Source organism: Danio aesculapii, chromosome 17, assembly GCF_903798145.1.
Source record: "Danio aesculapii chromosome 17, fDanAes4.1, whole genome shotgun sequence".
Lineage (NCBI taxonomy): Eukaryota > Metazoa > Chordata > Actinopteri > Cypriniformes > Danionidae > Danio > Danio aesculapii.
The window spans coordinates 31,655,902-31,675,478 of record NC_079451.1 but is presented as its reverse complement, the minus strand read 5'-3'; the positions used below and the strand labels follow the sequence as shown (position 1 = coordinate 31,675,478).

The window sequence follows — 19,577 nt, the reverse complement described above, 5'->3', positions numbered from 1 at the left end:
CCGATACTGATCTCGATTGAGTCATTAATTGTGATTATTGGCCGATACCGATCTCGACTAAGTCATTAAATGTGAATATTAGCCGATACCGATCTCGATAAAGTCATTAAATGTAATTATGGGCCGATACTGATCTCGATCGAGTCAATAATTGTGATTATTGGCCGATACCGATCTCGATAAACTCATCAAATGTGATTATTGGCCGATACTGATCTCGATTGAGTCATTAATTGTGATTATTGGCCGATACCGATCTCGACTAAGTCATTAAATGTGAATATTAGCCGATACCGATCTCGATAAAGTCATTAAATGTGATTATGGGCCGATACTGATCTCAGAGCATCCCTTGTGAAAATATTTATAATGTTAACTAATTATACTTTAAATTAATACTGGTCTTAAAAAGGATGCTGAAACAAAAATATGCAGTGGTTTGCACAAAAATATTATGCCATATTCTATTTTAATAATATTAATAACTGTTTTATAAGCAACCTATTATAATGATTTCTGAAGGATCATACTGGAGATATTAAAAACATTTTAAAATTAAAAACAACCAATTGTTAATCAAAAACTAACAATACTCTTGATGAGTATTTAGGACTTATTATAAAACCATTACCAACAACAAACTTTTGAATGATATTATATGAGTACATATAGTACAGAATTGATTACAGTGGACAAAAAATAAAGCAAAAAATCCTAATAGTTTGTTTTGAGAGAAAGCTACATGTCTACCACAGGTTTTAGCATACTTGTAGATTAAAAATAATGTCAATAAAACTGCATCATGTCTGCTGTTTGGAGCTTAAGGAACAAAGAACAAGTTCAAATACAGAACAGCACAAAATCGTAGGCATGCATCTGTAAAATTGAACTTTTTCACAACTAGAGAGCGCAAGACAAATTAGACCTTCAGGCCTTTGATAGGACAGTGCAAACCTCTCAAAAACCTGGACAATAACAGTGTCCAGCCATAGATATGTTTAAGATAAATCAGTTCTACTTACAGCCCGACGGTCTGTCAGGAATCATCAAAAGTCATCAATACTGCAACACACACACATTCCATAAAAAAAAAAAAAACAATAAAAACACTAAAACACAAAATAACGAGTAAGAAAGGTTAAAGGAGAACTGCGATCCGAGTAGAAAATGAAAAGACTGAGGCTAAAAGAGAAGGTTTAAAGGCTGAGGTGGCATGGAGGTGCTTAAAGGATCGTTTGGCCTCAAATTAGCAAAGCAGAAGTTCTTCATCACATCCATCTGGATAATGTGATGATCAGTAGTATGCATGCAGTACTGAACAGCAGATGCCAGATGCTAAAGAGAAAATGAGTTACTGAAGAAAATTCTCATGTTTAAAGGCTGAGGTGGCATGTTGATGCTTAAAGGATCAGACTTCATGCAGGATAAGAAACACAGGCGAAACGCAGAAACGTAGCAAAAAAATTCTTGTGTGAGTCGTGTCTTTTAAAAAATAAGTCACGGTTTGGGGAGAAACAGAGCTGAGGGCTGAATATCAAGCACCAAAAATACATAAAAGAGTCACAGTGGGATTACTTTTCGTTCTTTTTTTTTGGAAATATAGCTTTTACTCTTTGTTTTGCTCAGTTTTCTTTTTTCTCTTGAGTTTTTCTCTTTTTTTGCTTTGAATTTGTGTTTTTGTCTTATTGTATTTTCTGGAAGATAAGTCACATTGTTGAAATTGCATAAGTTGAAGAAAGTCACATTTAAGAATTTCTTTCTGAAATCATGTAAACTAAGTACTTTTAGTACCCCAAAGACAACAAAACATTTACAAACAATATAAATATGCATTTAGGTCCCTTCCCGCCACAACAAATCCTTACAATTGAACAGTACTCAGAACAGAAGTAGTTTTAAACTAACTAAAATTATAGAAGCCTTCACTGTAAATGTCAAAATAAGCTATTTTTTTTAACGAGCCCCTATTATGGGTTTTTGAAAATGACCTTCCATGCAGTGTGTAACACAGCTCTAAGTAAAGTGAAATATCCAGGTACGGTTTAAATTTGAAAGTGCACCGTGTTTAAAACTATTGATTCATCTATAAAAGAGTCGACTCATAGTGGTTCAAATGAATCGCAGCGGTCACGAGTCTTTAGGAAAATTTAAACCCCCGGCCCCACCCACAAACACTGTAGCAGATCCTGATTGAATCCAGTCGCATAGACACTGTGTTCTGAAGTGTGTGGGAAAGTTAGTGTTATTTTCCCTACCCAAAGATGAGGCTGTGAAAAGTCAGTGACTGAAGCTTATTTTTGCAAAAATACCTCAGCATTATAGCCCAAGCCTTGTGCTGTTTCCTCATAATTTTTTGACGAGTGCTTCAGCAGTCTACAAGCTTACAACGGTGGAATCGTCTGGCATTTGTTAGAGGAAGGACCAGAAAAGACTATTGATGTATGGGACTTTGTCAGAGCTTGACAGGAAGATTACAGTACACAGTTCATGGATCAGTTTCTTCCCCCATTTCACAAGTGTAAGTAAGTGCGATTAAAATGGTTGCCGCCTTGGTTTCACTAGCTTGCAAATTATGTATTTAAGCGTGCTTTGTTTGTTTTGTGGTGTTTGTAACCACTCCACACGTCTTGTAGTGTTTCTAGTTAACTCTTTATATTCTTGTATTGCGTCTTCACGTTAAAAATGCGACATGTGCAGCTTTGTTTACAGATTTAAATGCGTTTGTGAGCTCGCGATCCACTGCTGTTTGTCATTGCAATGGTCACCGTCAGCTGTTCCTACACATGTGCGGCAGTCAAGTTTCAAAATAGTTCAGCTTTGGCCACTGTGTGGATTAATACTGAATGTGTACCACTGTTTTTACACTGTTTTTTTTTTACTAGGAATCCTCACATATACCCTCTGCACTCTGACCACTTGTTGATAAGCTGTGCTGGGTAATTCTCTCTGTTCCGCACTGAACACAGTTGACCAATCACAACAGACTGGGTCATCGGACCAATCAGCGCAGATTAGCATTGCGCTAAGGAGGGCTTTGGGAGCAAATAAATTGCTGAACAAATCATATGAGAGTCATTGGGATAATTAGGTAAAAATAAATGCATATTATAAGACAATGAAAGTGTTTTTTGACCTTGCATGCATATCAGACTGTTGTTGGAGACCCCCAAAATTAAAATATGACCCTTTTTTAATGCATAATAGGGACTCTTTAAAGTGAATCTGATAGTAATGTTGTGTGTGAAACATGCTTTACAAATATTCAAGTGTATCTCATTCAGCGATCCTGTTTTTCTTTTCTTGCATAATGCCAATTGCAATCTCTTTGAAATAGAAGCTACAGCACGGTTAATATGATTTTAAAAAGTGACTTATATTGCAGAAAATACAGTTTTATATGGAAGTTTGTTTCTGTAACATAAAAACTATGAATTAATTATTTTTAAAAAATGTTGTTGTTATCTTTACATTCCGAATTGCAACAAAATGTACCGTGTATTTTTATTGCAATCTTATGTTATAAATTTGCAATTAGAATAAAAAATTGTAAACATTTTTTTCCTCAGCATTTGTGAATTTGAGAAATTATGAAAATGCTTATAAACTTAGATTTTTGCAAGAAATATGAACTGTGAACTGTGAGATATAAATGTAGAATGGCTAAAAATGTAAAACTGAAAAGACTTTTTTCCCCAAGTTCAATTTTATATCTAATTATAAGTTTATTTTGCAATTCAGTGTTCATATCTTGCAATTATTAGCTGTCTGAATTGTGAGTAAAAACCCATAACTCACTCAAAATGATGAGGAAAAAAGAACAAAAGTGCAATTACAAATTATTAAATAAATAAATCTTTTAGCAGAAACAGGCTTTCATAGATTTTGTCTTTTTCATAATGACTTTTTAAATGACCATTTATTTACTTTTTTTTGTCTAATGCTTGATTCATTCAACCTTAAAAAAATCTAGCATTAGGTGGGGGATTGAGTGCCATGTGGATATACAGAGTATTCTGAGGGGGCCGTTTATCTTGGTATTCATCTGTTATGTGCCATTCTAAGCTTGTTTGTTTAGTTGTTGATGACGTCTTGAGTACGGTTTGATGTTATATTCACAAATGGTTCTGTGTTTGTGAGTTTGCTCCCAAACTAACGGCCGACGCTGATGTTGCAGGTCTTGCAGCTGGGATCTTTCTTGGCATTGATGGTGGACAAACTCATGAGCTGGTGTCCGCTGATCTGAGAGACAGTCCCCAGAGCTAGCGGCAGCGGCTCTGTGTAAATCAGCTCCAGAATCACATCCTGTGCATGCTGAAAGACCACGCGCCCGTCCTCTCCGCACAGTCGCATTAGGAATCGGTTGTTGGTCACGTCCAGCTCTGGAAGGCGCTCACTGCAGTAAAGGTCTCCACTGGAGCCCCGCGGTGCCAGGACCAGTATGACGTAATGATAGGCGGTGTACATGCAGTAGAAGTCTCCAAAGTAAAGGCGTGTGTCTGGGGTGAAGAGAACCTCAGCAGGCACCTGGAAGCGAAAGCGGCCGTATGGAGAGTCCTGCGCTGGCTGACCAGTGTTGAACTCTGTGTTGCAGCTGAAGAAGATGCCCTCAAGTTTACCACTGATTGGTGACCCGTGACTGCCGCTGTTGTCTTTCACTGAGGGCATCATTCGGCCGCCAAGAACATCTCTGCGGGGTAAACAGAGACACATTATACAAGTCATCATAGTTGGGTAAATTTGAGTAGACTCCACGATAGTGTTATCAAAACTTTCAGAAAAAGGAAAAAAAAAAATGTGCTCGACTGATAACGGGAGCCAGAATAGAGGACAACATCCAATTTACTGTCCTGCCCATACACCCTGCATTTCAAACGCCTCGCACAAGCGGTGATTCGCTTTTTGTATTTTGATGCATACTGTACATACAGTACAATACAGTGCTCAGCATAATTGAGAACATCCCATTTTGAAAATGAACATTTGTATCCATTTCTCAGTGAATATAGGCAATTTATTTTTGTGCATTTAAACTGAACAGATTTATTAAACAGATATATTTAATAAAATAGTATTTCAGTCGCCAAAGATATTTTAAAATTTAAAAATAATACAATTAAATTCAAGCTAAATATTGAAAAAAAAATTACAACCTGCAAAATTTCAACTACATTTTTCAACATTTTTGCTTCTCTTGATTTTTCCTCTTTTATAAATTTGTGTTTAATATTTTTCTATAACATATAAATTTGGCTGTACTAGTTTTTGGACCATTATTGTAAGTTATTTTGTTAAATAAGCTCCAGATTTGGCTTCAGTGCTGACTAATCTAATGTATATGCATGAATATAATATTGTATAGCTTACTATTAAAAATATGAATTAAAAGATAGATTTGTGAGGGGTGTACTTATATATGCTGAGCACTTTATAAATGTTCTAAATATTAAAAACTTAAGGATTTAATATGCTGCTGACCATTAAACACATCATAACAGTCTTGAAAAGGGTCCATTATACAATAGGTATACTAGTAAATATTACAACTTAAGATAATGTATTTAGTATAAAACTAAAAATACCTTTATTTATTAACTAAGATCATTTACATTTATTTATATATGTAAATATCATTTACGATATGTGCATATCATTCATATGATATAATTTTTGTATTATTCTGTTTTTATGTTAATGTTTTGTATATAATATTCGTTTACATATACGCAAATAAGAAAATCAGTAAAAAGTTCAAATCATAAAACTAAAAATACCATTTTAAATAAAGTTTCAAAAAACATTTGCTATTATTATCATTGATGAAATCAGCTTTTGTACTAACTGTGTTCTTCTTTTAAGGATTCTTTGATGGAAGTTTAAATGTAAAAAAGTTCTACAGTTATTAGAAATAGAAATTAGGGCCCTATGAAAGTTGTTTTTTTCCAAAGGAATATCTATTCACTTTTTTATTTTCTGGATTTTGTTTAATAGCTAAATTAACTTTTAGTTAAGAAAAAAAAACAATTAATTTCAATCAAATCTTATTTAATTTACTAAAAATTTATTAGGATTTCAAATAATTTTAATCAAACAGTCATATATACCATCTGTTTTTGTGAATCACAGCACAAGTGCCTGAACATTTTTTAAAGTATTATTAATGTTGTGTCAAAGTCAAAAGTTAAAGCCAGCTTTATTGTCAATTCAACCACATGTACAGGACATACAGTTATGTACAAGTTACTGTCACGTTTGATCAATTTAATGTATCCTTGCCAAATAAAAAGAATAGTTTCTTCTAAAAAAATTATACTGACCCCAAACATTTAACTGGGAGTGTAAGTGAATGTAGTTATGAATGTAGTTTACAAAAACCAAAACAAAACCTTGTGAATTAATGAGTACAATATTCCACAAGAGGGAGCTGTTTACTTTCTAACGCTGAGCTAAATCTAAAGAGAAAATATTAAAGATATTCATTATCGTCCTCAACCAGCTTTACTTTGTCCTTTTCCACTCCCTCTGTCGCATCCAAAGCATATCTTACTGAGGTAATGTTTCTTGAATCACCTGCAGTGTTGGAAGTAATCCTCGTGCTGATTCCTGTAAAAGACTGAGAACTTGAGCATCCTGCCAGCAATGACTTCAGCCTTCTGCAACAGCTGAGTCAAATGCACAGGGGAATAATCTGGAAAAATGAAGAGAGAGATCTTTATTTGTCATCAGTTATCATAGATTTTTTTGACATTCAATTAATGTTAACTACCTAAAATTGATCATATTTAGTAATTAATTATTTTAATTACTAAATACTTTGGAATTATATGATAATTTTATTCATTTTTTATATTCATAAAGCATTTTACAAATTTCTATTCATTTAAACCTTATTTTAGACAATTTAAAGCACTCTGAATTATCACTGTGCTTTAAATATGCTATATTAATAAACTAGCGTTGTATTACATTTATATTATTTCATAAATGTGTATTTGTAGGTGATTAACCTGCTGTACAAAACTCAACAATGTCACTCCATTCTGATACAGCATAGTCCCCGTCTGTCTGTTTGGACGCTGTTTGCACGGCAACGGTGTATTCGGTCCGTGGACTCAGGAACCAATGGCCTCTCACTGTCATGGGCAACGGAACCGCCTTAGCAACAAGCTTTGTAGGCACATCCTAAAGACGAAGAGCAAGAAACATAAATGCAGTACAATTTTAGGTTAATTTATAGTATTTTGCTTACAATACACAAGACACTTGATTATTATTATTATTAGCAGCAATTACAAACATTGCAAGACCAGATATTGCACAAGAAATGTATCATGAAATATTCTTTTAAAAATGAAAGCCTGAATAACGCATCAGTCAGCACCTTGTGTTTGAACTTGTTGGAGTTCTTGTTCTCCTTCTTGTTCAGGTCAATGAAGTAATGTGTGATCTTCTCTGTGCTGTGCGGATCCACATCCCAGCAGATCTTGAAGGAGTCGCAGGTGATGTTACTGATCTTGATGTTGCGAGCCACCGGTAACTCCATTTCTACCACTCCAGTGTCTTCAGCTTTACCTGAGGGAAAGATAGAAAGAATGGATGTTGACTACAATCTGTTTGTGCTGTTTGAAATCTTTACGTTTGAGTGTTTGTCTATAAATACTGCCCACATGACTGCCCACAATCAGACGCATGCTGAGAAATGTGCACTGGCATGGCTGTAGTGTGGGCACTGTGTTATCATAGAGTTTACAAATGCACAACAGGAATGTGGGAATCTAGAATCACACACACACATACAGTCTCTCTATACAAAGCACGGCGAAGCGATTCCCATGAATAGATAAATCTTTACTGTGTAATAAGCACCTTCAGCTTGATGTTCACTGAACACTATTTCCTAAACTGATTTCTTTACTACTGCTGGCATATTCATCAGGAAGGAAATGGCTTTAGTATTAACTTACTGAAAAATGTATATGCCTGAATATAGTAATAACTATAGTTACAGTCAGGGTGCGAAGTACAGGGGATTGATCCCCCTAATTAACACTTGATCCCCCCCTGAAGGACATCAAAACAACATGTATAGGGGTTAGCTCTTAAATACAGAGTAAAAATTTGCTCTCCTTTGTATTTTAAATAATAATGTTTATAATTAATATTAATATGAAAAAATGTCATTAATAATATAAATATACATTTGACCACCCCTATAATGGTTCATACCACTGGGAATGCATAACAGCGCCAATCAGTCTGCCAGAAAAAAAAGTCATTCAACAGTCTGAAACAGGCAGATCTAGATCACCGATAGACAACTTAAACAATTCACAAGACGTTTTCTCATGACATAGCTGTTTGTATGTACATATGGCCAAAAAATAAAGTCAAATTACAGTTACAGTAACCTCAGAAGTAGCTAATCGGATAATGTAGGTCAGAATACACAAAATATCCCACAAAACACTGAAAACTTAAATACATTTTATTAATAAACTAGATGTAATTTAAACTAATACATCCATTTAATTCACTGAAGCGTGTATTTAAAAAACTAACACAACCAAAAAAGTTGACCCCTCGATCATGAATGTATAATTCACACCATGGTTACAGTAACTTTCAAAAGTTTGGGCAAATTAAAAGTGAATCAAAAGTGACTGTAAAGAATTTAATCATTTTTAAAATATATATATTTTAATTATACACTGTTCCTTTGAACTTTTTATTAGAATGCTGAAAAAAAAAATTCCTCACTGTTGCCATAAAACAATTAGGGGATTATTGATTTCAGCAGTGACAATGAAAAGAAGTGCAGCAAATCAGCATACAGTGCTCAGCATAAATGAGTACACCCCATTTTCTAAGTGAATATAGGCAATGTATTTTTGTGCATTTAAACTAAACAGATTTATTCAACAGATATATTTATTAAAATAATATTTTAGTCACCAAACATATTTAGAAATGGAAAGATGATAGAATTAAACTCAAGCAAAATATTGCAAAAAGAAATTACAACCTACAAAATTTCAACTAAATTTTTCACATTTTTTGCTTTTGCATTTTTGCTGATTTTTCCTTTTTTTTGTATTTAATATTTTTCTATAACATATAAATTTGGCTGTACTAGTTTTTGGACCGTTATTGTAAGTTATTTTGTTAGATAAGCTCCAGATTTGGCTTCAGTGCTGACTAATCTAATGTATGTGCATGAATATAAGATTGTATAGCTTCCTATTAAAAATATGACTTTAAAATTAAAATATTCAAAAGATGTGTGTACTTATATATGCTGAGCACTGTATAATAGGAGATAGATATGTGTTTTGCATTACAATGATAAATGACATTTTACAAAGAATTAATATTTTAAATTGTAATAATTTTGATCAGTTTTGCAGAATCTATTATATTCCTGATCAAATAAAGACAGTCTTAGTGAGCAAAAATGGGTAACACATCACAATTCATGCTATTATCCACTGACTTACTACCTGCCTATTAGGATATTACCTGTTAATTCTTAGGTATAAAGTATGATTTTATTTTACATCCCTAATCCTAACCTAAACCTAAACCCAACTTCTACCTTATTAACTATTAATAAACAGCAAATGAGAGTTTATTGAGCTAGTAGTGTTAGTTAGTGGTTTCTTAATAGCGTGAATTGTGACCAAAACTAAACTGTTACTCAAAAACGTCTTCTTTTGAAAAGATAAACTCCTTGAAATAAATTTCTTTAAATGTTTAACAGAAGTGTTTATTTTGTGCAGCCCAGTTTATGTTGACCGCAAACACACTTCTGTTTTATTTACCAAAGCAGAATTCATCTCTTATAATAAAAGGTAAATAAAGTGGCCATGAGATAAAATGCTAAATAAGAAAATCAAAATCGTGAGAAATAAACTCACATTCTGAAATTTTAGTAATGAGTACTCGCTAATAAAACTGTAGCACTTTACAGTCCTGTTTGACATGTATGTACTTATTAAAGTATTACATAAACAAACTATAGGTAAAAACAAGGTACTAGAACCTAACCTTACCCCACATAGTTACTTTAAATATAGTGAAAGGGTCTGCCAGGAACACAAATAAACAGACAGAACAGAGATAAAATACTTGTACTCACAACATTCATCTCCGCTATAGATTCTTGCTTGTTCTTGCTCTATACTAGTCCTCCCACAACACTAACAGTGCCAGATCTAGCCGTATAACCTCGCCTCTGCCAACTGACTCTGGTATACAAACAACAGATGTATGTTTATCAGCTTCTGCTGTTCTCTGACATCTTCTCACCACTGAATCTGCTTCTCTTCATGCTTTAAGAAATAGGTCTGACGTTGCATACATTCAACACAAACAAACCACTGTCATTGTGTTGACCATCAGCCAATGTTCATCTAATCTCACAGAATGCCATGAAAAAACATGTTTATATAAGAAAGATTACCCCAAAAAACAACTAGGAAAGCATGAGTGTGCACCTCTCCGCTAAAGTAGAGCTTCAGAACACACCCACAGGTCTTTCAGCGGGCTTTAACAAAGACTGCAGTTTCCATAGAAACAATTCAAGGCCATTAATCAATGTAGTAGTTTAAAGAGGAACCTTTACATGCACAATGATCAGCAATTTAGTCGTGTTCATAAAGAGAAGTCAGATAAGGATTAAGGATAAGTCTTCAACACAGATCTGATGGAGGAGGAAATATTTTCATAATCTCCAGCTGTTATAAAAAACTTGTAAGACATTTATAATGTTACAAAAGATTAAATTTTAAACACTTTAAACAGCACAGCCATTTTCAACTGTGATTAAAACCAATCGAAGCATTTCTTGAACATAAAAAACATATTATAATTATTCTTTAAGGCATGACATTTTAAATAAATTAAACAGAAAGCAGTTCTTTAATATTGTAGGGTTGTCAATAAATATCATAGGATATCATTAATTCATGTCACGATACTATATCAGCTGAAATATTGTGACACCAAGTAGTATTGCGATACTGTAATTCATAACTCAAATCCATGAAATAAAGGAAATTTCAACAGTTCACACTTTTATTATTAAGCTTGTTTGGCATGCTGTACCGAGAGGGAGCCCTAAGCTCATAAGATCTTCGAGCCCGGGGCTCCCTGCCATTTGCAAGGCGAGAGGGGAGTTTGAGCTCATGTAGATCTCAAATCTCTTCTGCTGTAGTAGCTAATGAACAGATAGTGATTGCTCTTAAGAGATAACTACTTACTAGGAGCATGTCTATGGTGCCAATTTGGATTAGTCAATTAAATTGCATGTTTTTGGGCGGTGGGAGGAAACAGGGGAACCCGGGGGAAATGCATGTAAACATGGGAAGAACGTGTAAACTCACAAAACGTCAGCTGGCTTGGTAAGGACTAGAACCAGTGACATTCTTGCTGTGAGGCAACAGTGCTAACCACTGGGCCACCTAGCCACCCATCTAGAAAAGGGGGAGGTGTAGGGGTCGAAGGGGGGATTATTCAAAACAAAGATGGCTGTTATATGAAACTTGGGGTATTTATAGTGGCTTGGGAATCATTTGATTGGTAAATCATAAATTGGATAATGCGGTACCAGCCACAAGCAATCATAAGCATGTGATCCTCTCGAAATTAGTTTATAAATGAACTTCACAAAGGAAAATGTCAGAAATACTATATTTTATTTGTTATAATAGGCCTACTTGAGTTGAATTAATAATTCCCTTATTACTGAAAAAAAGTATTTGCATGTCTCTTCAGTTAAAATGTATTCGGACCAATAGAAAATACATAAAATAAAGATACAAATTATACCAAATGAAATTCTTTACAAAAAGAGCATTTTCCTTCAAACGTACGCTATTTAAAGTAGTCAAAAACTGTTTCAATGTTTCCTGTTGCTCTTTTGGGTTTTTCATCTATTGTTTTTTTTATCTTATCAGGTAAGAATTCAAAGTATTTCAAAGTTTCACTTTGTGAGCTGTTCTTTTTAAGAGATTGTCATGGTTGTTGTAGCTATTAAATCATATTAAAGGAGCAGAAATGTACGGGTTCAGGTTCGAACTGAAGCATCAGAAAACATGCAATAGGCTACCACAAAAGGCGACAATTCTACACAGTTTTGCAACCTTAGAAGCTCCATAGACTATTAAAATGAAATGGTCTATTGTTGCACAAGCGTGTGAGCATTTTAGTGACTTTTCCACATGCAACATTATGTATTGTAGACAGGCCGTTGATGACAATACTACCATTTACGAACTACAGTGGCACCCGCAGTATTTTGGAACCATAGTATCACGATACAACCATAGTACCGATCAACCGCGCAACCATAGTTGTAATAATTCATGTTAGACATGCCAGTATTCAATAATATAATATAATTAATGAATACACACAATATTGTCATTGTGGGTAAATTAGTCTTAAATTACGTTTTTAATATATACTATGGTTCGTTGAAAACCATTACATCTGTTATTAAAGGGAAACATTATTTTGTCCATCTTTCAAACCTCTTGTAATGTAGTAAAATACTGTGATAAAAGATTCAGTGATTATCCTGCCAATTGACATATTATTTACTGTCACAATCCAAATAAAAACATTTAGTTTTACTTGGTTATAGATTTTACTGCATTGTGGATCAAATAAATGCAGCCTTGTTGAGAATGAGAGGCTTCTGAACAGATGTATACTGCATAAACACTCAAACTACTGTTTTCTGAGTGCAGGCAGAAAACAACCTGCTGAATATTGAGTGAGTATAAGAGATGAGGAAGGAGAAATGTCTGGTTCTGTGATTCTGACTGTGATAACGGCTGAAAGCCTCCTGTGGGAGCACAGTCTATTTAAAGCCATGCACACACAGAAACCTACTGTATTAAACAAACACTATAAATATACACCATTTCAATGTGGTGATGTCATTGGCCCATGAACATTTGCTGCTTGTTTTCAGACTACTTCATACCTGCAACAAGATGCAATTCAATCGTATCTTAACATTAAAACAGCTGTCATAACATTATTTATCAATATGTGGACCTTTCTCAGAAGCTATGGAAATTAAAAACGTAAAACAGAATATATGTTAAGGACACTGTTATTGTTTAGATCTCTCAAAACGGTCTATACAAAGGCAGTTCCCTCGCATTACTATGAATGGGGAAAAGTGCAATGCCCAGTATGGCTTCCATAGTCCCACCTTCCAGGCAAAATGGCCAATTGTCAATCTTTATCGTCACACAAAACTGGAGAAATGACATCAAATATCTTCTATTGTCATCCTGTGACCTTTGCTACTAGATCTGTTTCTGTTCTTCTAGTGTTTGTAACTGTGTCCTCTGGTTGCCATTGAAAAAGCTGTAAAGGAGATTGGTGTTGTGCCAATCTTTGTGAATGCACAATAATGGGACAAGTTACTTCAGATTTTTTTAAATAGACAATTTAATTGTGAGCAGTTTTTGTGATTTCAAGATTCCCTATTCATTTAGGTAGGACTTTGGTCTTTCATGAACTGCCCACAAGTGTTGCAAATAATACGGCCGCTGAGTGAACAGACTATCCTTGAAACAGACTTTGTATTAAATCAACAGAAACCTCAAAGAAATCTAAGAATCTCCAAACCCCTTATCTCCTTCACAAACATCTACAGTAAATACTCAAGGAGAATATCAGGAGAGCAGCTTGTGTGAGCAGCTTACCCAGAAAACTGCAGTATTACATAACCAAGCAAAGCAGAAACATCCAAACTGTACAGAACGCAAATGTAACCTAAGAAACAGCAAACACTCACAATTCCAAAACTACAGTGAGGTCTTTATGTGGGCAAACACTGAAACATGTGACTATGAAAGAGTAGTGCCCCTTGTAAATGAGATCAAGGCTTTTCTGCAGTATAAGCTTCAATGCAGAATTCAAGCTTAGCGGGGTTCAGAGGTTGTTTAATGAGCTCTGGCTCAACTCCAAAGTCTACATATTAACACACATAAACAGTCATACACACATTTAGTAGCAGTGCAATGATGCAAATTGACGTTTTGATGTAAATTTTGATTCTAATTGGAGTCTATAAATCCATGTATACTTATTTGTGTGTGTGTGTGTGTGTATGTGTATGTATATATGTGTATATATATATATATATATATATATATATATATATATATATATATATGTGTGTGTGTGTGTGTATGTATATATTATTTTTTTTTAAACTAAAAACTTCCTAAATAAAACCTTCTATCTTCTCATTAATGGGTGAAAGTGATCAAAAAAATTTGTCATACTGTATTTACCATTATTTATTCATTATTTTTTACACTTTTTTATTCAAATGAGAATTGTTTTGAATGAAAAAAAAAATCGAAACAGAAATAGAAAAAGAGAAAGAAAGAAAAAAAGATTAAAGCCTTTTTCTTTTTCTTTTCTTCGTTTCCCAGTTTTCTTCTCATAATAAAATTATGCATGTTTTAGACTGCAATATTTCTTTGAATTCTACTTCCAAATACATGTGGGAAAAATTGCTTTGAACATAATCAGTTTTTTTCTGCCAGCAATAAAGGCAACACATTTACTTTGCAATTAACTTTAGCTTGGATGAGCTGAGCTGCAGAGCTTCCAGTGAGCGCTGTGCACATCATATGATAGTAATGTAGGTTGCTGTTTTCTACTTTATGATCCCGGAGGGGAGAGAAAATCAACTCAAGACAAGCCTCAAGCAACATATAATCATTCCAGCACACAAAGTGAAATATTTGCATTTAATTAGGGAAGATTTTACAAGCTGTCTTGCCTATTAATTAAGCATGTGATGTCTGTAATGCCATATTAATTAAAAAACGAAAGTCTTATTCAAGCTGAGAATGAGATGTTTCCTTTCCGTTAAAACACTTGTGAATTTATTGGTGAGTTTAATATTAGTCAATTCCTTAATATTTATTATATTGCACATACACTCACTGGCCATTTATTTGGTATATCGGTCCAACTACTCGTTAATGCAAATTTTAGCCAATCAGCCAATCACATGGCAGCAACTCAATGCATTTAGGCATGTAGACATGGTCAAGATGAACTGCTGCATTTCAAACAGAGCATCAGAATGAGGAACAAATGTGATTTAAGTGACTTTGAATGTGGCATGGTTGTTAGTGTGAGACAGGCTGGTTTGAGTATTTCAGAAACTGCTAATCAACTGGGATTTTCATGCACAACCATCTCTAGAATTTACAGAAATAGACAGAAAAAGACAAAATATCTAATGACCAGCAGTTCTGTGCGTAGAAATGCCTTGTTGATGCCAGAGGTCAGAGGAGAATGGGCAGACTGGTTCGAGCTGATATAAAGGCAACAGTAATTCAAATAATCACTCGTTACAACCGAGGTATGCAAAAGAGCATCTCTGAACGCACAACACGTCCTGCTTTGAGGAGGATGGGCTACAGCAGCAGAAGAGCACACTGGGTGCCACTCCTGTCAGCTAAGAACAGGAAACTGAGGCTACAATTCACACAGGCTCACCAAAATTGGACAATAAAAGATTGGAAAAATGTTGTCTGGTCTGATTCAGATGGTAGGGTCAGAATTTGGCATCAACAACATAGAAGTATGGATCCATCCTGTCTTGTATCAACAGTTCAGTCTGGTGGTGGTGGTGTAATGGTGAGGGGGGATATTTCATTGGCACACTTTTGGCCCATTAGTACCAATTGAGCATCATGTCAACCCCACAGCCTACCTGAGTATTGTTGCTGACCATGTCCATCACTTTATGACCACAGTGTATGTGGTGGCTATTTCCAGCAGGATAACGCACCATGTCATAAAGTGTAAATCATCCCAGACTGGTTTCTTGAACATGACAATGAGTTTACTGTACTCAAATGGCCTTCACAGTCACCAGATCTCAATCCAATAGAGCACCTTTGGGATGTGGTGGAACAGGATATTTGCATCATGGATGTGCAGCCGAAAAATATGCAGCAACTGCGTGATGCTATTATGTCAATATGGACCACAATCTCTGAGGAATATTTCCAGTACCTTGTTGAATCCAAGCCACAAAGGATTAAGGCAGTTCTGAAGGCTAAATGGGGTCCAACCCAGTAGTAAGGTGTACCCAATAAAGTGGACACAGCGTAGACCGTATATCATAATGCAAGACTCCTCGTATACCAATGTCCTTTGCTCAAACATTTTTGCTCTACCTTGGATCAGGTCTACTTCATTATAGACGCTTTAATGCTTAGATCACTTCACCATCTGAAACCATTTTTGATATTTGCGCAACATTTCTCTAAATACATTCCCACCTCCCAAGGGTGTTCAAAGTCCCGCATTTTAGAGATTCAAGTTTCTAGCTAATCTGATTTAGACATTTACACCAAGCACTCAGCTTATGGGTAAGCATTAGCTAGTGCTAGCATGTGATCTAATAAGAAACGATATTCAAATAAAAATATACAAAACATCATGCAAAGGGAGCTGTTTAAAAGCAGATCAAGGAGTGTACGGTTATTACATCTGAAGAGTTTAAAGCATCAGGCTATATGATTTTGAGAAATGTTTACCTTCATGTCTGAGAAATACACTCAAACTCTGACTAATTAGAAAGTTCAATTAGTACCTCAAAAACAGGGCATTATGCACTCCCTTAGTTTGTTGCAATTAAACAAAATAAATCGAGCGCTGATGTGTAAATGCAACTCAAAGAGATAAGAGGCACAGTGCTGCCAGCACAGCAATCCATTCAGGCTAATTAATGCTGATTCAGACACATTCATGTAGGGGAGATAAAAACACTGCCTCCCTCTCAAAAACCTGGTGAGTCATTGTGCTTTGCCTTAAAGGAGCGCTGCATTCTTCTAAAGGCTGCCAAAATGCTTGTTTGCAGTTCAGTGCTTCCATCAGTGTTAAAGAGGATCACATATTTTTACATTTTTAAATGCACACTCACCATTAAGACTGATGATTGGAATGCTTATAAAAAGACAAAGGTCTTGGGACATGGAAGTGGTTAGATTTGTTTAAATGGATTTGCATGTATAGGTTTGCTATTCTGCACATATCGGTAAGATAAAGACATAGAGGCAGAGATCAGCTAGAAAGCAAACACTGTCTTCTCTACATTAAGCCTTTGAAAGACACAGCACGTTCCTCCCCATATGTGTCCTGCTCTGTGTGTTTGTGTATATGCACGCATGCAACCTCCTGATTCACCTTCTGCCACAAACGAAGTTGACATTTGTACTGCCAAAAACACGTTTTTGAATTTTTTGTGTAAGAAGAATGAAGAAGCCAAAGTATACTTATATACAAATAAATGTAAATTAATAAAAATAAATAATAATAATAAACAATATATATACACACACACATACATATTGCAAAACTTGTATCCTAGATCAAGCCTTTATAAAATGATAATTTTATATGCACACTTAACAAAATATGTACTATACCATGTTTTATATGAATAGCATTTTTATGACTAAATCAATATTATGTATGAGTAATGTATGAATATTACCTATGCTGTAATATCAAATACTTATGTTTTGTTTTATATATAAACATTTTTACAACTAGACAGACAGACAGACATATGGATGGATGGATGGATGGATGGATGGATGGATGGATGGATAGATAGATAGATAAAATTATCATATCAATATGAGTGGCATAAACATTTAAGGACGTTAATGTAGTAGGTGTAGTTAATGTAATGCTTTTGAGAGCCACATTAATAAATAAAAAATAAACTAAATATAAATAATATATAAATAAAATATATACTTTTGTTTTCTTGGTTCAGCAGTCTAGCATTTGAGACTGACTGCATGATAATAAATGGAGATTAAAAGAGAAAAGGTATCTGTCTGCCGGAAGGGTAGTGTCCATGGTGCTGAAATGAAACCCTCCTCTCACACACAGGCAGCAAAGATTTCACTGTGAGATACCAGAGCCTGCACACAAAAGCCAGCCTGCCACGTCTCACTACTCCGCGTCTCATGGATGTGACAGGCGATTCTTGTCCTCCAGCAATGTGTAATCCCGCATTACTACAGTCTTTAAGCGCTTACTACATTACAAAACCAATAATACCCATTAAACTGTCTGTTATAATAAGAAAGCAGGTGCAGATGATGTCAGTCAGTCAGTGTGTGCTCCAGCGGTTTCTTACCGTCTCTCTCGCACAGCTGGAGCGACTCCAGGCTCACGTTCTTGATCATTCCCTCGCGCGGACTCAGCGGGCTCGCGACCCCCTGTGCCAAACTCGCCGCCTCCATGTCTGCAGAGGCGCGTGGAAACCCTTGGAAATACTTGTCAGTTTCGGCTTGGAAATCGGTGAGTCTGGCTGTCTGTCGCTTTGGCTCCTCTCTTTCTCTCCGGCGTTGTGATGGAAACCGCGTCAGCGACCACCACACTACTGGACATATACAAGGGCAGAAGCATATACACTATAAAGAACACTTATTTCTAACCGTGACTCGGTAAAATTATCTTAGCTCTCCTCATCACGATAAAACCTAAATGTGTCGAAGTTCTCTCGCTCTGACGAATGCCACAAGTGTTTTCGCGGTGTGGAATGACGGATTAACGCCAATGAACCGACGAACGGCGCGTTCAGTGACGGGTTATGTAACGAGATTACGGACCAGTCCACACTACCGCTAATTCTCAATTTGTGCACAGTCTCTAATAACACTCTCTCTCTCTCTGTACCTCTGCTCTCGCCTCTAAGCTAAAGACTCCTTCTTTCTCCATCTATTCACTGACGTCACTTCAGGAGCTCAAACTCATGTCCTTATTTGGTACCGATTCGGCCGCTGCATGAACAGGGTGGGGATATTGATTCATACAGTTGACTCGACTCTTTTGAATCGATTTAGCAAATTGATTCGTTCCAATTCCTGCACCTGCACTCGTTCGACATCTTTACGAAAGCGGGTATCGCGGTGTAGGGTAGGCAAAAAATGACGGAATGTCATAAAAAATAAGACAAAAATGTGCCCAGAAAAAAACATACACAGCTTACTTAACTTTCTGTGTAGGACTACTGAACTTTGTACCTGTTAAAAGTAGTGTTCTATACTATATTGCTTTCTGTAATCGCGCACCTCCCCGTTAAATTCAGAACATGTAATGAAAATTACGTAATCCGTAACTTTTTCCCCCTCTGAACTAAAGTAACTCGTTACTTTTTAGTAGCTTATCTGCTGCTTAAAAACGGAACTTAAGCTACGTTGTTTTCTAATTTTTTGACCGACGTGCAGATGTGTAATCGTGATGCCCAGCAAGCATAAAAAAAAAGATGTCTAATAGACGTCTAAACATGGTCGTCTTGGCTAAAGCAAGGCTAAATTTGGGCTGTCAGTGAAAATCTAATTGACTGAGAATTGGCCAAAACTAGACTAGTCGTCAAATGAACAGAAATTAATGACTACAGATATAAAGTCTGTCTAATCCGTCTATTTGACCACTAGTCTAGTTTTGGGCTATTCTTAGACCTCTATTAGATTTTCACTGACAGTCCAAGTTTAACATTGTTTTAGCCA

General features: G+C 35.5%; 1 protein-coding gene across 1 annotated transcript; it reads right to left on the bottom strand.

Moving 5' to 3' along the window:
- Positions 1-3,697: 3,697 nt before the first annotated feature.
- phyhipla (phytanoyl-CoA 2-hydroxylase interacting protein-like a) lies at positions 3,698-18,828 on the bottom strand. The gene is made up of 5 exons (XM_056477197.1): positions 18,203-18,828; positions 7,379-7,569; positions 7,005-7,179; positions 6,568-6,685; positions 3,698-4,687 (listed from the first exon to the last, which is right to left on the bottom strand). Exons 1-5 carry the CDS (start codon positions 18,306-18,308, stop codon positions 4,150-4,152), a joined length of 1,128 nt encoding a protein of 375 aa, XP_056333172.1. The 5' UTR covers positions 18,309-18,828; the 3' UTR covers positions 3,698-4,149.
- Between the last annotated feature and the right edge of the window lie 749 nt (positions 18,829-19,577).

Coding starts and splice junctions, on each gene's coding strand:
- phyhipla (XM_056477197.1), bottom strand. CDS start 18,308: ATGGAGGCGGCGAGTTTGGCACAGGGGGTCGCGAGCCCGCTGAGTCCG. Junction 7,570..18,202: donor CCAGCTGTGCGAGAGAGACG/GTAAGAAACCGC, acceptor TCTTTCCCTCAG/GTAAAGCTGAAGACACTGGA. Junction 6,686..7,004: donor TGTTGAGTTTTGTACAGCAG/GTTAATCACCTA, acceptor TCATTTTTCCAG/ATTATTCCCCTGTGCATTTG.